Genomic DNA, 20,156 nt, shown 5'->3' on the forward strand with positions numbered 1-20,156 from the left:
CAATCACTTGGCTGCTGGCAATGCAAGTTAACATTATCTTTCTGGGAGAGTTGTGGCCAGTTTGTCTTTGTTATCACTTATCTACTGACTTGACAATAAGGGTTACAATAGCCTCCTAATTGACTTCCCTGGTAAGGAGAGTTGCACCCAATTATTCTGTATTTCAATCTTCTCTGGCTTTGGTAATGCAGGTTACAATAGTCCCCCATTTGGAATCCCTCATTAGGAGAGTTGTGCCCAGTTTGCCTTATTCTCACTTTTGTCTGGCTTGGGCAATGCGGGTTACAATGGCCTCCTATCTGGAATCCCTCATTAGGAGAGATGCGCCCAGTTAGCAACAATTCAATTGACCGGTATTAAAATAAGCACCCTCACCTAGCGGTCTCATTCGGAGCGCCCCGGGTCACCTGCTTCAGGCCAGCACAATGGTATGCCTTGGCATCTCCTGACTCTGTGTTGCTGCGGATCTCTTTGGGACTGCTTCTGTCAGCTCTGTTTGGTCTGCCGCCATGCACGCAGACCACCAGTGAAATTCTTGCAGCTCCGTTCACCCTCAGGTATAAATTCAATACCTGAGCAGTTCACAGCGTGTTGGGAGCTTCTCTCCCTCACAACGTGGCTTGCTTCAGCACCGCTTCCCACTGCACTCTCTCTGCATGGCCACGTCTCCACGACATCTACCACAGCTCCTGCACAGCGTCTGTGGCCGCAACAATAATCCCATCAGCTTCTATTTCTGCATGCTGCTGCTCTCACACCTGAAAGTCCTTTAAAGTTTTAAAGGTCCGGCTCAGGTGCCTTTTATTGAAAACACTAGACAGTCCATAACACTTCATTAACTCTGAGCCCCTCGTCCGCATCTGGGTACTAAGTTCATAATGTTCTTGTTCGTTTTATTATTAGTCAACTCAATATGCTTAGGTAACAGTGTTCAGAATTGGGGGAAGATAAGGAGTTGGTACTTTATCCTTGGATTTAGAACTTTGATATAAAGCAGAATCATAACAATGAAAAGTTGGGAGATAACTTACTGAACCCCCAATGTAACATTGTCATGCTGGTTAAAAGAGTTTTTATGTTCTGTACTTTGGGTAGGTTTGGGAGGGGGAACCTTAGATTGACAGCATGCACATGTCAATAAAAGCATGCAATAAAATGTTCATTTTAGTTCTTGTTTGCAAAATGTCAATATTCAAACAATCTGCAAAAGTCCAATGACCTCCCAGTTCGATGCAGTAGGCCAACACTTTGCAAATTCCCAGCCGACTCCCAGTTATACAATTCCAGCACTACATTCCAAGATTAGCATGCCCCGGTAGTTTTCCTGTTTGTGCAATCCCTGTAAACTCCTGGTGTGCACAATCCCAGTATTTCCAGTCTGCACCTTCCGAATATGCTTCCCGGTTGACTACCCAAATAAACTGCACAGACCAAGTGAAAACAAGCGCCAAATATTGAGAATAATATACCAATAGAGAATCCCTACTAGTGCAGCCCAAACTGAAAAGACAGATATACCTATGCCTCCCAGAACATAGCATGATCAGACTGGAGTCCCATCATATGGCGGTGAAGGGAACGTGTGGGAGAAGCAAAGAACTACCCATCACTAATAGGTAACGGCTATGCTGTTGTCCCCACTCATTTCTTTCTAACAGTCAAAAGGAATGCAATTTATATTTAAATGGACTATTTTATTAGTGAATTTGTTTTTTTAATTAATTCAGTCCACCATTGATTGCTGTGGAGCGAAGGATTCAGGAGCTGCAGGGAGTAAAACCGTGTCCAGAGAAGAGTCTGAAAAAAAGTTGCTCAATCTACTTGGGAGACCCCCTTAGCTTTTTCAGAAGAAGTGGACATGGGTTAAAAAAGAGGGAAGGAGAGAATAAAGATGGCTCCACTCTGGTACGATGCCAAAAGCACCAGCTGACACTTATGAATAATACCTGCTGAGCAGAATTTATAGCATCCTCCTGCATGAACCATTTACAGGAAAAAGTGTTGCTGAAAGCAATACCATGGATCTAAACAAAGATCTCTGTTGGTTCCTGGTGTGCCTAGTCTACTTTCACATGCATTCCTCGTGTTCGTATTTTTCCTCCAATCCCCCCGCCCCCCAACCACGTTCTCCCTTCCACAACCTCCCCTTCCTACCTGACCAATCTGTGGGTTTGGAAATTATAACAAGTGGGAACCCTGGTGAAGGTTCAATGTGGGTTTAGGTTCAATGCCGCGGGGGACCGTATGCGACAGATGGGGGAGGATGAGAGCAGGTGCTCTCCTGTGGCACACGCATACTCTTGTGCTTGCCTCAGATGTCCTTCATGGTTGGCGTTGGTGCCAACATAATATTGGTGACTATCCTTGAGCCCCAAGGGGATCCCGCGCACAGGGCTGTGCCAAAGGTCTCATTATTGGCTTTCGTCATGTCCCCCTTGGTACAGATGCCTTGATTCCACCACCAACACAGGCATACAACAAATAATCATTGGCACCATTTGAATGTGAGCCAAATTACACTGTGCTAGGCGCTCTGCCCGCTGGTCCATATGGCATGGCACTGGTAATGCCAATGCAGGGATGCCCACTCACTCAAAAGCACACACACCAGTCACTAAGACCTGCACAACGCGTTTCCCAGCTAGGCTCTTGATCAGGCGCATCCTAGCAACCACAGTACAATAAGGGCCTCTGCTGTCCCCCCAGCTTTCAAGCTGGCACCTGTGGCCTCTCAGCCTACTCTGTGCCATTGGAGAGCAGGTGCTGCGGTTTAGAATACTGATGCAGAAGGGCACACGTGTACACTATGCTTTTGTCATGGTGTTTGAGGAAACAGGTCTGGTTAGCAGACCCACTTTCTAAAATACAATTACCCGCATAATTCTGTTATTAATAAAAAATCAAAAGCCAGGGCTTCTACACCCTTGACCGATGTCAATCCTTCGCACGGGTAGTATACAATAAAACAGAATAAGTGATTGTCTACAAAGAACATGCATGAAAATATAGCCTTGGCAAAATTGGTTATGCAGCATGTTACAGGTGAGTTGCTTTTTAGGATAGAATCTTCAAGGGCAGCGACTGTTTAGAATGTTACATTAGAGTCCAGTTTGCGGTATCTCTAGGTCAGAGATTTAGAACTCCCAATGTTACCCAATAGGATATACCCCAAGAGAATGGCCATGGTTATTTCGAAACTGAGGTGTTACACTGCAGGTAAGCTTATGGCATGTGCTGCATGCACTCAGCTTGTGCACAATGCTTTCCTGTAGGTCAGGGGTCTGCAACCTCTGGCTCTCCAGGTGTTTTGGACTACAACTCCACCAGCACAAGCCAGCATAGACCAAGTGAGGGATCATGGGATTTGCAGTTCAAAACCTCTGGAGAGCCACAGGTTGGCAACCCTTGCTGTAGGTGCTATTTAGTATATTTGAGAAAGCTAGCTGGGCATTCTTCACTTATGAAGAAAAGCAACTGTCAAAGACAGTTCAGTGCAGAAGGTGCAGCGTAAGCAGTCAGTGGCCCAGACCAAGGAGTACGGGATAAAGAAACTGGATGAAGCTCTGGGAGTGGAGAAAGGTCACCCAGGTATGGGGAATCAGTGCAGCAACTTCCGATGCAGAGATTGAAGCAGAGGAGGAAAAAGCAGTATGGTTGGTGGTCCAGCAGTTTAAAAAAGGTTAAGATGAAGCTGCAGCAGTTGTAACTTGGTCTTTACAGTTTGTGTATGGCACCAGACCCAGAGCCCCAAACACAAAGTAAGCCTGCTAAGTAATCACAAGTGTTATGACGATAAGACCTGGAGTCCTGAAGGAAGGAACTACTGTGCCCATTGAGTCAAGGGAAGGAGCACTGGTGTGGTGCCCTCTGCGTCTAAGTATGGCACATGCAGATTCCAGAAGTAAATTCCTGTCAAAGCGTAGAGGAGAAAGGAAGTGTCTTAGGCTTGCCACAGTGAGTCTCCTTTCCATGCACTTCAGGACAAGACAAAGCATTGGTCTAAATTATTGTGCAGATACCCCTATTCTTAGAGATCTCATGGTTTGGATTCACATATAGCTTCCAATCAGGAACAGTGCACCATTTAAACATTTGGCGGTCACCAAATCAGGATTTGTTGCCACATTCAAAACCTCCCTGGGATGTTTCCTGTGGAAACATAGGTTGTGGGTTAAGGAGAAACATAAATCTCGTAGATCTGGTCAGGCCGTCCGCAGTTACCGACGATGAGTCGCAGGAAGGCCATGCCCATATATGAAAATCTTGATTCCATGCTTAGCAAGTCAATTCAGCCTTGTGGTGAAGTCTTCGCTGGACTTCTAAATCCAGGTTGCCATTTTAAAGGGGACCTGCAGGGAACAAGCCCTTGAACCTGAAACAGTTACACAAGCATACAGCCCTTTAATGTACTTTTAAGCAGCTGCCACCCACCAACCAGATAATACAAACAGCTGAGCTGGGCGAACTGCTCGGGGGAAACTTACTCAATGTGCCATTCGAGAAACCCTGACTTTGAAGTAGTCCAAGGGACAGCTACACTATGCCCAACACACACACTCTCTTTCCCCCACTCATAATGGGCAGTAGAACTATGGATTGCTCCCCAAAACGTGTGATAGCTTGCATTTTAAAACTGCACTCATCCCATGAAAGAATTCGCCTTGTGGAAAAAATCTTGAAAGCATCCATTACCCTGAACAGAAATAGTTTTGATTCAGCTAGTACCTTTGGGATAAAGGAGGAGTATTTCCAGAACACCCACATATGCATGTGAAATGCATTGCTAGCAGCTCAAAGAAAGCACAGCTCTGATTGACCCTTTTGCAACTCAAACTGCACATGAGCTGCACCAGTTAACTGCTCTCAGGTCTCCTCCTATAACGTCTGGCCAGGGTCAAGGCCATCTTTAAGGGATATACTACTAGCCTACCAATTCCTCTTCAACCCATTCAGTATCTCCTGCCTCACCATTTTAAGATCCTTCAACGTATTGTCTTCTGCTGCTGTGTGAACTGCCAGGAGATCAATGATCTGAGAAACCCCCACCAATCTGGGTTCTGTGCTGTGTGACAGGTTAGGAACCTGCCTGTGTCAAGAAGGGATGGGGCCCACTTTGAACCTAGGGCGGAAGGCCTACTAGGGGTTTTACCAAAGCCAGGTCTGACCCAGAGACAGGGTGTGGGGTTAGGAAGGCCCCTGTCCCCGTCCCTTTTGCTTGTGTGCCTGCCTACATTAAATGAGCAGCACCTTTCCTTGCCACATACCTGTGCTGCACGATGCTGGGCAGTTTTGTTTCTGTCCCGTGGAACTTCAATATCCAGCATGCACAGGGATGGAAGAACTAGAGTCGGGAGGTTTTTTTAAAAAAGTTGCTTTAACCAGTTTATTCACAACCTCAGTTGAGCAAAGCCACTCTCTAAAGTAGCTTTCACCAAGCAGCAAGGTGGACCTAAGGAGGAAGGGGCACTGTTGTGTAGTACGATTAACACTTGGCAGACTTGATAAGAAAAATACCAACAGACTTAAGTAAACAGTCATCTATTAGAATTCTACACTAAGACAAACTTTAAATATTCCAAGTTTAGTCAAAATAGTATAGCCCATATATGCAACTCACAGGTAAGGAAACCCACTATGGGTTACACACTACTTTAGAATAGTAATTCACACAATGAATGCATTCACTAAAGTAGGGAGAACTGATATGAAATGCATAGCAACATATAGGTCTAATGTAAAGGCACCCAGCACCACCAAGCCTCTAGTAGTCTTAAGTGTCCCAAAAGGTTCCGGAAGAAAGAGGGGGGGAGGTGGAAGGAAGAGGTGAAGAGTGGGAGTTAGGGGGGGTGGGGGGAAGAGGTGAGGAGGGGGGAAGAGGTGAGGAGGGGGGGAAGAGGTGAGGGGGGGGGGGAAGAGGTGAGGGGGGGGAAGAGGTGAGGAGGGGGCGGAAGAGGTGAGGAGGGGGCGGAAGAGGTGAGGAGGGGGCGGAAGAGGTGAGGAGGGGGGGAAGAGGTGAGGAGGGGGGGAAGAGGTGAGGAGGGGGGAAGAGGTGAGGAGGGGGGGGAAGAGGTGAGGAGGGGGGGAAGAGGTGAGGAGGGGGGGAGAGGTGAGGAGGGGGGGAGAGGTGAGGAAATGGGCAAGAGGTGAGGAAATGGGCAAGAGGTGAGGAAATGGGCGAGAGGTGTGGAAATGGGCGAGAGGTGTGGAAATGGGCGGGGGTGATCGTAGACTCAATTCTGACAGTAGGTGGTCTCAGCAAGGTTGGGGCACATTCCTTTCACCCAGTGCCATGGTCTATATAGTATATGTGCGTCTGAGCGAAGGGCAAGGGCACAACCCGTCATTGACCCTCACCTTCCTGCAACTATTTTGGAAAATGCTCAAAGGTCTTTCACCCCTTTTGACTCTAGCAAAACCGGCAGTCATGCAGTCAGTTGTGTAGGCTCATTTTGTGCCCATTGTGAAAGTGTGGTTAGCTACCACACGAAACCACCATCCCCTTCTGTCAATTTGCTGTTCTGTGTGCTTTGGGATGTACTCCTACACGTGCAAACACCCCATGAGTGACTCTGTACCACCTTCCAATTAACTCCGTAAGTTATCTGCTTTACATTTGGTACCATCAGTGCTTTGCCAACTGCCACGGGGAAGCCAGAGTTAGGTTGAGGTTTACTAAAAACAATAAGAGGTAGCCACAGTTGAGATACTTGATTGGTTAATTCAATAAAAGGTCAGCTTGATGACTCAGTGAGAAAAGCTCTTGCTGCAGACTGATGTGGGCAATATGCTTTTAACTAATGAATGCTTGTAGGGCATACTTTGCCTTTTATCCTTCTGGTTGTTACACAGAGTACCCCTAACTGCATAGCGAGCACTTAATAAAAAACAAGTCATCAAGAAGGGAAAACCACAGCATTTGGTCAGAAGTTCCATTTTCCATAGTACTTTACACATTGATAGTCTAAATTGGGAAACACTACAAGACATTCAAGAGATCTGAACATTCGGATGTCCGACATGCTGCTGGCATCTTCACCACACAAAGCCGAATGTCATTTTTATCACAGAAACGTGGCTTTAACCCACTTGAGTTTAAGTTCACTGTGTTCTCGAGTCAATCCTTTAAGGACTTCCCCTTGAAAGTTATATACTACAAAGTAGAAACTCTAACTAATCCCACCACCCTCAATGTTGACACACCTAACTCTCAACGAAACTAGGAGACAACTAGTTGCTGCTCTGTATGAAAGATTTTATTTTTACTCCATTCCACCCATAGGCTTCTATGGGACACCTTTTTTTGTTGGTATTGTTTGTGGTCTGACCTGACTTTTTGGAGGTAGGTAAAGCCCTCAGCTTTACTTGACTTGCTTTTTGCTCACTCACTATGAATGATCAATGAAGAAACTGATCAGTCCCTAAGACTATCAGTACTGGGAGACTGTTTTGTACTTTGGCCTTCTTCCTGACCTCTCTGGTATGGGAATTGCCATAGATGGAAAGCCTGCTGCTGGAAAAAGAAATATACTTTCAAGGGGAAAGTGGCAGTCTGTCTGTCCTAGTAAACATCCGAGCTACACAGTGTCTGTTGGGCAGAATGTTTAGGCAGTGCCTCTCCATGATTGGACAGCCCCTGCCAGTTCGAATGGTGCAGAGTGTTACGTAAGATTTTAAATTTAGTGCTAAATCTACCTCACTTGCTAGAACCCCAGAACTTTTTGCTCAACTGGAAGATTATTTTTAAGACTCTCCATAGTGTCATTTTATTTCAACTTCTGGCAACTTTTGGTATATACCTTTTTATTGTTACTGGGATGCCCTTTGGCTCCCCTTTTACTTTATCTGGCTAATCTTGTGAGAACTACAGTTTCCAAGGGTAGAAAGGATATTTCTATCCCTTCTACATTTTGTTTGGTATAAACCAGCACACCCCACCTTATGTGGAGTGCCGTGGAGATACAAAAAAAAAAAAAAGAAGGGATACATTGTATTTGGTTAATGAAAATCTTTTACAAAACTTCAATTTCAGATTAACAGACACATAATTAAAAAGGAGAAAGGCAAAAAAAGCTCTTTATGTTTTTTTCTTCTAGTCACTATCCCCTTTCTCATTAGCACTGTAACAATTCTGTTACAGAGACAAGCTTACCGTAAATGGCTGTTGGCAGTGAACCTTTTGACAAATTGTGTACTTTTACCGCTGGCTGTTTTCACAGCGCTGGTAAAGGCACCGATGTGTGCCCATTCTACCAAAATGTCCCCATCCTCTTTTTTGGTCATTTTTGCTCTTCTTATTCCTTCTTGGACCTTTCCCTGCGCTCCAGGGCAGGAAAGTCCTTTGTGTGATTTTTATCTTCGGCAGAAGACCTCGGTCAAGCCCACCCAGGCTCCAGAGTGTCTGTGAAGGCAGGAAGCGAGGGAGGAGTCCAGAACTCTGCAGCCCTTTGTCTTCCAGCCTGCCTGCGAGAATCCAGTTCCAACTGGGAGGCTGGCTGTCCTGAAAGGACTGCCAACCCCCCCCTACAACCTCCCCCAACCCCCAAGTTGGAATGTTGCACGTCTATTTAATTGGCTGGGTTCTTGCATAAAAGTCGGATCCTGGAAGCTGAAGAGGTAGTCGACCACTGGACCTGAATCCAAAGAGGAAGATGAAACCACAGCTGAGATGATTTCGAGCAACTGGAGAGCCTGCTGTGTAACATGAGCCTGCGGTTACCCTTCCTTCCAAGCGACCTGGGGACTCTGAAAATGATGACTCCGAGCCTGGTGAGCTTCACTAGACCCAAGACCACCTGCATTCTGAGCCATCCCACGTCATGCTGCTACCTTGTGTGGCGGCAGTACTCTGGGACCTCGAGCCATCATGTGGTGCATGGTCTTACGAATCGAGCTGAAACTTTGGTGGCATCCTGCTGGACCTCCAGAGACGTGCTTCCAGTCCTTGAAGTCCCTTCACCAGACTGCTGGACCAGATTAGCGATGCAAATGCAATCTGTGATATTCTGTCTTCCTCTGGCTCCTAAAAATGGCACCAAAACCACAGCGCCGTACTCTGCTGCGAAGAAACTCTTGCCTGGAGCCTTCCCCGTTGATCCCCACTGCAGAATCCCTTCCAAGGTCCTGTGTTCAGTCTCATTACAAGGAATTAATCGATCGTGTTTTTGGCTACAGAACATGAAGTCTCCCCGCTGCAAACTCTTCTTCTGTGCTGAGGTACTGTGTTGGATGGGGTATTTACTTACCCTTAACACCATGCCAACCCCTCTATTCTAGCAAACTACCACCCCATCTCCATCACCCCTTTCCTGGGCAAACTCCTGGAGAAACTGGCTATCTTGCAGCTCACCCTCCACAATTAATCTGCTGGTTGCCTCCATGAATATCAATCTGGCTTTAGAGCATCAACAGGCACGGAAACTGCCGGGAAGACCTGCTCTGATATCTAGACACCAACACTCCCTCTGTCCTCATCATTCTTGACCTCTCCTTTGCCTTTGACACTGTAAACCATAACATCCTGCTTGCACGTCTGCGTGACACCCTGAGAATCACAGGTCAGGCTCTGGTGTGGTTTACCTTCCTTTCCAACCGCCCATCCCAGGTGGAACTTTGGTCCTTTCCCTCTACTATCACTATCGACCTGTGGCGTTCCCCCAGGGTTCTAAACTTTCCCCCCTGGTTCTTCAATGTCTACATGGCTGCCCTGGCACGTGTTATTGCCACCTTCATCTCAACCTTCCAGTGTTATGCGGATGAAATGCAACTCCTTCAGGCTACCCTCAGTCACCTCCTCTACCTCTCTCATACAGGACTGGCTATCCGCAATTCAGTCATGGTGTGCTGCAAACAACCTCTGCCTCAACGCCAGTAAGTCTGAGATCGTTCGCATTGGGACTCCTGCTCCCTGCTTTCCCACTCTGACTCTGGCCGGCCTCCCTTGGCCCTGCGCCCACACCCACCTGTGAGGCAAAAACCTTTGAGTCATCTTCGACTCCAGTCTCTCCTTCTCCACTCACGTAGAGGTACTCTTCCTTTTCTCACCTTCCCCCAGCGGCTCACTGTCTCCAGAGCTCTTGTTCTCTCAAGGCTGGACTACTGCAACAGCCTCTTTCTCAACCTCCATGTCTCTTCTTTGCGCCCTCTGCAACTCATCCAGAACAGAACTGCAACATTTATCCTTGGCCTCAAGCCCAGGGACCACATCTCTCTAGCGCTGAAATCCCTCCACCGGCTCCCCGTGGCTGCACGGATCAAGTGCAAGACCCTCTGCATGGTCCACAAGGCTTTCTGGGGCCTGGGACCTTCCTATCTGCAACAATGCCTATTAAATACGGTCCTTCCCGACCCCTTCGGTAATCCACCTCCAACCTTCTGCGAGTGAGCCTGTTCTCCGAAGCGAGGATTTGGAGGGAGATCTTTATCCTCAGCAGGGGCCTCCCTCTGGAATAGCCTCCCCGCTGCCCTCCATCTTGAGCCCGACCTCCTTAAGTTCCGGAACCTCCATAAGAGAGTCCGTCTCAGTCTCTCTCTCTCTCTCTCTCTCTCTCTCTCTGTCTCAGTCTCTCCTCGCCTCTCCCCCGCTTCTCTCCCCCCCCCGCTAACCTCGCTCTCTGCCCCATCCCTCTCACCCTCCTTTCCACACAGCTTGCAGACTGGCTGCCTGGTGACCTCAGAGTCTCACAGGTCCCCAGCACCCTCCCCATTCCTCTCACACTTGCTTCCGGGCCTGCATTTGCCTCATCGCTAATGCACTTAGTCAATGACCCATGAGAGTGGCATCTCGCAGCACTTACCCCAGTTCCTGACCAGTTGGGCGCACTTAGACCCCTCCCCCCCCAAGCACTTGTCCTCGCCCTTCCACTATCCTGTACCATCTGTACACTTGCACAATCTGTACGTTCCATGCCCTGAAGATCATCTATCTTCCCTGTCCACCCCCTCCCTGCATGGTTGGCACCTCAATGCACTTGGAAAAACTGCAGAATCGTCGTCAGACCCATTTGCTGTTATCTACACATACTCTGCCTGTGCAGACTTGTATCTTTCAGAAATTCAAGGACTCTGAATGACTTTTTTTCCCCTTGTTCCCTCCCTTCTTTAGGGCTTTGAAACACTTGCCTTGTGTTTAGGCACTTTACCAATAAACATTACCATACCATACCTTAAGCCAGTGTGATTTCTGCATAGCTTTTGGGTGTTCTCTCATCCAGTTCACCCAGGCCCACTGCTGGAACCCTCCTAGGGTGTCTTCTCAGAAGTCCCTGGACCCTAACTAACTTTAAAGTGAAATACTTACTTGTTTGAACAGTCTTCGACAGGCACTCTTGACTTTTTCTGCAACTGAACCCTCTCACCCCGCCTAAAGCCGATTCCTATACCACTAGGGTCCCTCTTCCGCCTCCGAGAGAAGTCATGCAATGCAATAGACTAAGGAAGAAGTGGCTAAGAAAATGATTCTGCCTTGAAAAGTATAACATGTTTAAAAGTTACTTACTTGTTCAATAGTTGGTTGGTAACTAACTCAGAGTGAGCAGTTACTAAAGTTCTTACTTACCTTGAATGTGTGTTGTGCCATTCTGAAAAGTAGATGTAGAGTTATTTTACTCACCTTTGAATTGGTTGTGCCTCTTCCCAAAAGTAATGCCGTTGGCTTCACTTAAATATTTATTTTGGAATATTAGTGTGCAAGTTCACGAACTGGGTTTTGCTTGCCCTGGTCTATTTTATACAGATTCTAAAACAGTCTTGCGTTTATACCTACCTTTAAGCTGCTGGCAGCTCCTTTAAAAAGTATATGGGTTTTACTTACCTTGAATAGCTGTTTGCCATCCTAAAATAAGTTAAAGTGTTACTGCTTACCTTAATCTGTATTCCACTGAGCTGAAAAGCAACTGCAATAGTATATTACAACATTAGGTTTTACCTGCGTAGAACAGCTGTGTACCATTCTTAAACAGTGCTCTGTAGGTGTAGCTGACCTTGGTCTGCCTGGTGCAATCCCAAATTAGTGTAAAGAGTTCTCGATTACCTTAGTCTGTGTTGCACTGAGCTGAAAAGCAACTTTAATTGTACAATACACCAAAGGTCTTACTCACCTAGTATAACTTATCCTGAATGCGGTTATAGGTGTCTACTGTTCCTTGAATTGGTGTTCCACTATTCAGAAATGTATACTTGCAGGTTTGTTTAGTAAGTGATTTCTCAACTGAGTGTCACTGCACAAGTGCCAGGGTCTACTACGCTTGTATTACTGAAAGTAATCAAAACGTAAATGATGGTTTTATTCCACATGAATGGGTGTGTCCTATACTAAAATGTGTTTGATAAGGTCTGACTTCCATAGAAATACTGTTAGTTTTCTAAATAGGGTCTAAGCTTTGGTCTGTGTTCTTTAAAGCATTGTGTTGTGTTTTAATGATGTGTTTATGACTAAGTGCTTACCCCAAGACTTAACTTGTCCCAACTGAATTTATAAAATCCTTAGAATACTACAAGTTCTTTGTACCTTCCTACATCCTTCTCTCCCTCCTAAGATGAGCCTGGCTGCTCTGTCTACGCTACCATATACACAAGTGGTACATCCTTATACTAAGAGTGAAGTTTTGTACTGTCTCAGATGTATGGTTTTGCTAAGCCCTTGGTGGGACTTCACAAAAACTGTCCTAACACAGATCTGTCACACTCACCTGTGTCTCTGCAGGAGCGATGGACGAGCCTCCCTTGACCCAGAGTCTTCACTTCCCCTGTTTCACCCGGAGGAATACCTGTCAAATACAAGGTGTACACTCAGACCTGAATTCACCCGATTCCCCTGGGTCCTTCCCTTCTCTTTACTGTGTGCTGTGATGTCCCCCTATGGGCTTACCTTGATCTTTAGTAGGGTGTGCACTCCATCCTGCATTTGCAGGGGCGCAATTCACTTATGCGATTGGTGCCAATGTCTGTAGGCTGAGTTCAGATGCCAAATGCTGTTTTATGCCTTCACAGCGAGGCTGAGAGTTCAAGGCGCCAGTTTCTTCACTGGCTAGAAAGTCCTTCCCACAAGTGAACGTTGCGCAGAGAATGTGGAGTGTCCAAAATTGTCCGTATTGTTTTTGTTTGCCAGTATTTTTGTGGGCGAGTAGCGCTGCGTGTAGAAGCTAGCTGCTGGTAGGTTTGCGCAGCGCCTTCAATTCGAGCGCGCCTGGTAATGTCTCTCCCTTTCCCTTGCAGGAGAAATTATGTGGTATTAGCGCCTCAAGTCCGGGTTCAGCGCTACTGGAGACTTGGTGGTTTTGCACCGCGTAGAGTGAGAGAGCGCAGTAAAATAAGTGTCCACGTTATTGAAGTGAGAGCAATGAATAATGTCCCTTTCTTACAGGGGTTTGTGCGCTCGTGCAACTAACCTGGATTCCAGCGTTGCAGGAAGATTCAGTGAGTATGCGCAGCGTTACTGATGTGTGCGCGTTAATGCTGTTCTTCTTTGTTCTTACAGTTGCCGATGTAGAAGTCCCATCTTGACTGGAGATAGCTGTGGCGTGGAGTAAGAACCAGGTAAGCTGAAGCTGAATGATCCGAAGCGGGTAAGCAGAAGTAGGATGATCCGGAGCAGGTAAGCAGAAACCGGATGATCCGGAGCAGGTAAGCAGATGCTGGCTGATCCAGCGCACAGCAAGTGTGTTGCTGAAACAGCTCACAGTAAGCAACACGAAGCACTGGAAGAATCTTGGGTGTGGCTTATATAGCCAGCCACACCCAAACACTAGAGAGCTCATGAATCATCATGCACTTCCTGTTTGGCAACAGGCAGTGGTAACCAGGACGTTGCTACAAACACTGGGAAGGGATTAAAGGAGGGATTTGCTATGGGTTATTTGTGTGCCTATGCCAGGCCTGCCAAGCCTCCACCCAGCTTGCCCCAACTACCTGCCTGATACCCATGACAGATCCTCACCATTGATGGACCGGATGACGACACTAATCCACATCCTGGATGAAAAGAATTCTCCTGCAGCCATTCTATAAATCGTTTGAGTCAAGACCCCTACAAAGTGCAGCCTGCTGAAGAACCATGGATGACCGTTGCAGCTGATCAGATTTGCCTCCATTCTAGTTACATTCTCTCCTGAAATCAATAGGCCCTTTTTGGTGCTTTAACCCCTGAACTAGTAGTACAACCGGTACAGACTTCTGCTCAAGGGTCCATGCCTACTGAGCCTTTGGAAGTGTCCCTGACACATCCGGTGGACTGACTAGGTCACTCCTGATCTACCTTGCTGCAGCAGGTGCCATTCAAGCTCATCCCTGGAACATGGTGAATCTTCAACTTGTACAACAAGACGCCTGCTTCTCAAGTTTGAGCCTCCTACACCAAAGAGGGCTGTGCAAGGCCTGCTCCTTTGCTTGCCCTATGAAGATTGCCTGTCACTGCCTGATCGTGGGGACTCCTGCCAGATCCAGTCTTCTTTGTGCCTTGGAGGACTCCTGAGCAAGTAGCCAGTTACTTGGAGGTATGCATCTCTTCATTCCAAGCGTGTCCATCTGTCCAGTCTTCAGAACCATAATACTGCAGCCTGAAATACTACTCGGACCAAAAGCTAATGCCGAAATTGACCCCTACAACTGCACGTTTTTGACCTCCTTCAGCCAGACACATTGCTGGTAAGTGGGCCCAGTGGATTCAGGAACCCCTGAAGTGGTGCCTGGAGAAGTCCAAGTAAGAGGGCAAGTTATGCCACCTATTCCTACTCCACCTTTACGCCATAGGGTTGCATGGGAGTATAGTTCTCATTCTACCTCTCCCTTGCCCAACTAGGATTGGTGGTGGTCTGGTTAAGGATCCCCTCTCCTGGGTTTTCCCTAGAGTGATGGGATTGAGAGAGGAACCTTCCGAAACTTTACTTCCTTTTGGAACATGTATAAGCAGCCTGTGGTCTTCTGGGGAGCTACTGTCACAATCGAATAGTAAGCCAACCAGAACAGTGTATTTTGTGAAGCCTGTGCTGTTTGGGCACTATACCTCCTTCCCTATCATTGCTGGATGTACCAATTGCTAGGGACCTTGACTAGGGTTATCCTGTAGGCATTTACCTAAATTACTTAATTGTAGTGAAAGTGACTGTTTCTCACTTACTTTGCTACTCACAGTTATTTAAAGTGTTGTGTCTAGCTCCGTTACCATTGTATAACTGGTTCTAAAAGGTAAAGTGTTGGTGTTCAGTTAGCAGAATCCCCAAAAGGTGAATGTGTATATGCGTTTGATAATAGTTTAGTAATAATACCTAGGTGAAGTTTTCACTTACTTCGAGAGCGTCTTAAAAGCCTAATAAATAATAGTTTAGTTAGTAGTCTTCTGTCTAACTGGAATGAATGGAGTGATCTGTATGGGTCTTTGTAGGTTGCATGTGTTTTTAACTAATAAATAACAAATGAATTTATAATGACACAAAAAGTTTTGGAAAAAAAAAGTCCCCTTTTTTGGTGGGAGGGGGATGGTACCGCAAATCCTCGTTTTCCCTTGCTAAAAACTCACACCAACCCCCACGCCACAAGATTTAACCCTTTACCCCACCCACACAGTTTTTTAAAAACAAATTGTCCTATTTTGTTATTTGTGTTTCGTTATGAATTCATTAATTTGTTTCCGTTATTAACATTGTATACTGTCCTTGTAGCCCTACACCACTCCTACACCCTTCCTGTGTCCAAGATGTACTGCTCCGCTACTCTAGTTTGACTGGTCTTGGCTAGACATCGGTCTTTCCAGTTCACCCTAATAGGTTGGCCTCTCAGAATCCACCAAAGGGTGCATTCTAAAAATCCACCTGAACAAGCTGCTTGGGACACTTTCACACCAAGGTAACTCTTTCCTGGCAAAGAACTGCCCCTATTCAAGCTACTGGGCTCCTTTGGTCACCTCTTGAACATGCCAGTCTAGATGGAATAGCCTTTATATACTTGTTACTGCCTTTTTCTCTCGAGGTGGGACTCCCCCATTGACTCTAAAGAACTCGGTATTAGAAAATTGCATTTAATTTATACACTATGGCACCTTCCGTTTTGCAAAGTTACTTACCTGAGAGTATATTTTTTCTCTTACGCTTTGCTCACATGAAGATTATATATTTCTTCAAAAATAGTGTATGGACATTCTCTTGGTATTAAAGAAAAAAAGGTGTACAGTGAACCACCCCAATGTACCTCTGAGTTATACCTTCCCTGTTACCTCTACCACCTGGAGAGCTCGAGGGTATCACAAGCAGTACCTAATTCAGGAGGATACATCTGAAGACCCTGAACACAGGGCTTAATGGAAATCTCCACAACACCACCTGATTTTATGCCATCATATGTATGGTTGGTGCTTACCTTTCCACCGTAGACCACTGTGCCACCTTCCTGTTTTGCATGTTCCACAGCACCAAGGAACATCTCAACGGCATGCTTAGTGTGGAGGGGTCCGTATAAGGTATCAGCTGAAAGTCAAGAGAAAAGAAACGCAGGAGTGAAGCGGCTACCAGTAAGGGAAGATGGTCAACCTGAAACATTCATGCCCAGTGCCCCATCAGACGAAAATTATTTATTTTTACAGTTTTAAAATTCATATTTCAATAATATTTTGCAAGACAGATGACAGCACAAAATTATATTGCTGTAGGTTCAGTGGATATCTGCATCACTGTAGATAATGACTTGTCGCCTCAGGACAAATTTACTATATAAACAAAGGCATCAAAATAGACTAGGACTTTAGAGCCAGGGCAAAGAAAGAAGAGGCAAAAAACAAAACAATTAATGGCAAAGCCAATAGGATTTGTCAGTCAATTGCCAGCCTCAAATGCCCCAATAAACGTCATGCCATGGATAAAGGATAGTGGTAAGTTTTGCATCATTACAAGTAGTAATAATTAGAATAAATAATACAAAAACAGACATGTTTCAAACAAAAAGGTAGAGCAAAATAAACACTGGACTGTGTGAGAAACCTGAAGGTATTGTCCCCAGCAAGCCTCGAGAATCCCTTATTCTGGTGGCCAAGAAAGGGCTGACCAGCTCTTATCCCGACGACGGAAGACAGACGAATGGGGAAAGATCACATGGGTAGGGGAACCCAGAGTTATTCTCAGGAGAATGCCCATAGTGAGATGTGGTATGTTGCAGGGGAAGAAGATGAGGAGGGTGTGATTCCTGAGACCTTTGTGGGTTGTGCCACATCTAGCCCCCTTTCTCCCATAAAGTCTCCCGTGTCAAAATCTACCATCCCCATCTGGTAAATCCCCCTAGGAGCACAAACCTCATTAGATTGGAAAACCACATCTCCCAGAAACCCTGCTTTCCTCCCGAAAATGCTCATTCTTTTGAATATTATTTTCCGAACACTCAATTTACCCTAACAAAGCACTACCAGTCCCGTGTTCATCTCACAATCCCAGTTATTTCTGTGTGCCTCACAAACCCCAACAATCCCGTTCCTCTGATTATCATTTTCCAACTTCCAGTCAACTTCCAGTCAAATGTAACCTACCCTTCCGAGATCCCCACAAACCCCAATACGCTGGTTTGTATTCTTTGTAACACCTTCTTTTCCCCCCACAAACAGTTTCTCCAGACAGAACACTAGAACGGTTTACTTGACATGTCCACACACCTCCCCCGCCACCCTGGTAGCCATCACCCAAGCACTATCAGTCAAGAGGCGTCAGAGCAGGACCAAGGAAGATCCAGGGGTAAAGCTAGCATCCAGAGTTCATTGAGAAAAAACGTTTAGGTAAATTGAAAATAAAATACGTGAGGGGTCGGCGCCCAGAAGAGGGGGTCCAAGGGGTGCACCATTATCACCCTAAAAAACTCATTTGGTTAAAGGTTCTGTTTTTGAAACTGCCAGGCCCTCGAAGGCAAGAGACTTTCAAAGGAAACGAGAATTGGCCATCAACGGTCCTAAGAGTTGCCATTGGAACTGTTGTCTTGTGCTAGAGAAGCCAGAGACACTACTGTGCTCCACGATCCCACCTTACCCAGTGCTTAAAACGCAGGGAAGGGAGACCCTACCTACCGCATCCGGACATATTATTTGAGAACACTTTCTTGAAAACCATCCCACACCCTTTTTGTATTAGAGGTAAGGATTGGCAATAGGTTTTTCTTACTATAGACCCTTTTGACACAACACAACTAGGACTACTTTATTTCACATTTGATAGTCGACGCTTGCTCACATCCTAGATTTAAGTTTAGATTAGGCGTTTTTCCAACCTTCATTCAACATTTATTGTTCAATAAACACCCTTGAATTGTGATCACTTGTGTCCGTCTTACTTGTTGCCACCATGAGTTCCTTACAACTGCCAAGGCTGGACATCGAAAACTCTCTCCATTAAATGGAGTGGCACCACATTTCAACTAAGACCAACATAAAATGTTTACCTTTCTGCAAATCGGAAATGGCACAAGTATACAAAGAGGGAATAATGACACGTGACCCCTTTCCTTAAGTGTACATCATATAAAAGCTCATGGGGTTGAGAGCATCAGGAGAGGATAAGCCACAAATGTTCTGCAAGTATCAAGCTAAGCTACAAAGACTTGCCCGGCAGCAAACAAGAACATTACTCTATATCCCTGTGTGTGCTAGATAGAAAGACTCTGAAATGGAGAGTCACACAGGATTGCTGTGTCCCTCAAACTTTCAAATCACATGTCCACCCTACATCATTTTGCATTTGGATTTGAGATTAGATCGGAAAAACCTAGCAAGGGAGTAATGAAAGACTGTACAATATCGGTTGAGGATTACCACAAACTAGGGGACATGCTTGGGTTGTGGATCTGGCAACCCAACCCATAATGGTGATTTTCACTTGGCAGGAGTATCAGATGGTCCTATATGCTCCCTCGGAACTCTCTTAAGAGCAAGATCCTGAGGTCCTTCCAGAACCCATTTGGGGCCAGACTAAACAACTGTAGCAGCCTACTGCAAGACTGTGGAAGTTTGCAGCGTTTTCTTTGTGCACCAGTTTTGTCTCAAGCTACATGATGGTCTCAGTGTGAATGCCACCTGAGCCAATGACTTTTGTGGGGTGAGAGGGGGGTGGGCGGGGAGGGAGGTAGGAAGAAGGGCAGAGCTTTCCGTGCATGCAATAGATGCCATCAGGCTGTGTCTCCTGGCTGGGGTAACCAGTGCAGTGCTCTTTGGACGGGGAGATGTGGTCCAATTTCTTTGATCCTGTGTTCATGTGTCCAGCAACATGTAAACGGCCCATAGTGTGTGGTCAAGAGTTGTCGAGGAGGGCACTGGACTGTGGTTATGAAAACCTTACTTTACTTTAAACATTTATAATGCGCAGCCATAGACCCATGGGTGCGAGGGAGCAGACAAGACTGACAAGAACAAAGTACAAAAAGCTGTCCCGAGACACAGGAGAGATAGAAAGGAGCAAACAGGCGAAGAGAAAGCAGAGACTAGTTAAAGAGCAGAGTCTTGAGCTCTTTTTTGAAGGTGCTCAGTGAGGATGGATTTCTTAAGTGGGTTGGCAGAGCATTCCAAAGCATAGGAGCCACGCAGACGAATGCTCCCGCTTGGACTTTTAGTTTTGCATCTGGGCTGAAAGAGGAGATTTTGATTATTAGATCTTAGGTTTCTGCAACAGGGTTTTTCCCTAATGTGCTTTTGTAGGTAAGGGGGCATAGTCCTCATACGACACTTGCAGGTAATAACCAGCAGTCTGAAGGAGATTCACGCCTCTACAGGGAGCCAGCGAAGTGCCCGTCGTACTTACGTTAGGTGAGAGTGAAAGGAGAGACCTGTTACGACTCTTACGGCTCCATTTTGTACCACTTGAAGTCTACTGATGATTGCTTTGCTGGCCCCCACCAATCGGCTACAGCAGTAGTATAATTTAGAGCCCATTATAGCTTGTGCAATTGCCTCTGCGTTCTGTTGGGAGATGTGTGGTCTTAAATGAGCCAATAGTTTGATGTAATAGGACGCGGATGCGACTGTGCAACCTACATAGGCCTTCATGTTCAGAGACTGGTCCAGCACCGCTCCCAAGATTTTCACTCTCGGGAGGGTGGGGATTTCAACATCCCCCAACTGGAAGTGTTTATATGCAGGGTCAAGTTTGGCTAAGATGCCCTCAGAACCCACTACCATAAGTTTGTTTGTTCCCTCTAGTGGG

The 20,156-nt window shown here is 46.2% G+C and overlaps 1 protein-coding gene across 1 annotated transcript in view; it reads right to left on the reverse strand.

Moving 5' to 3' along the window:
- Positions 1 to 20,156, reverse strand: part of ALDH7A1 (aldehyde dehydrogenase 7 family member A1) — a 441,053-nt gene that overhangs the window by 65,641 nt on the left and 355,256 nt on the right. The window contains exon 13 of the mRNA XM_069625599.1: positions 16,348 to 16,454. Coding sequence (XP_069481700.1) covers positions 16,348 to 16,454 — 107 coding nt within the window. The remainder of the gene's footprint in view (positions 1 to 16,347; positions 16,455 to 20,156) is intronic.

This window comes from Ambystoma mexicanum, chromosome 6p (genome assembly GCF_040938575.1).
Source record: "Ambystoma mexicanum isolate Mex_15411 chromosome 6p, UKY_AmexF1_1, whole genome shotgun sequence".
Lineage (NCBI taxonomy): Eukaryota > Metazoa > Chordata > Amphibia > Caudata > Ambystomatidae > Ambystoma > Ambystoma mexicanum.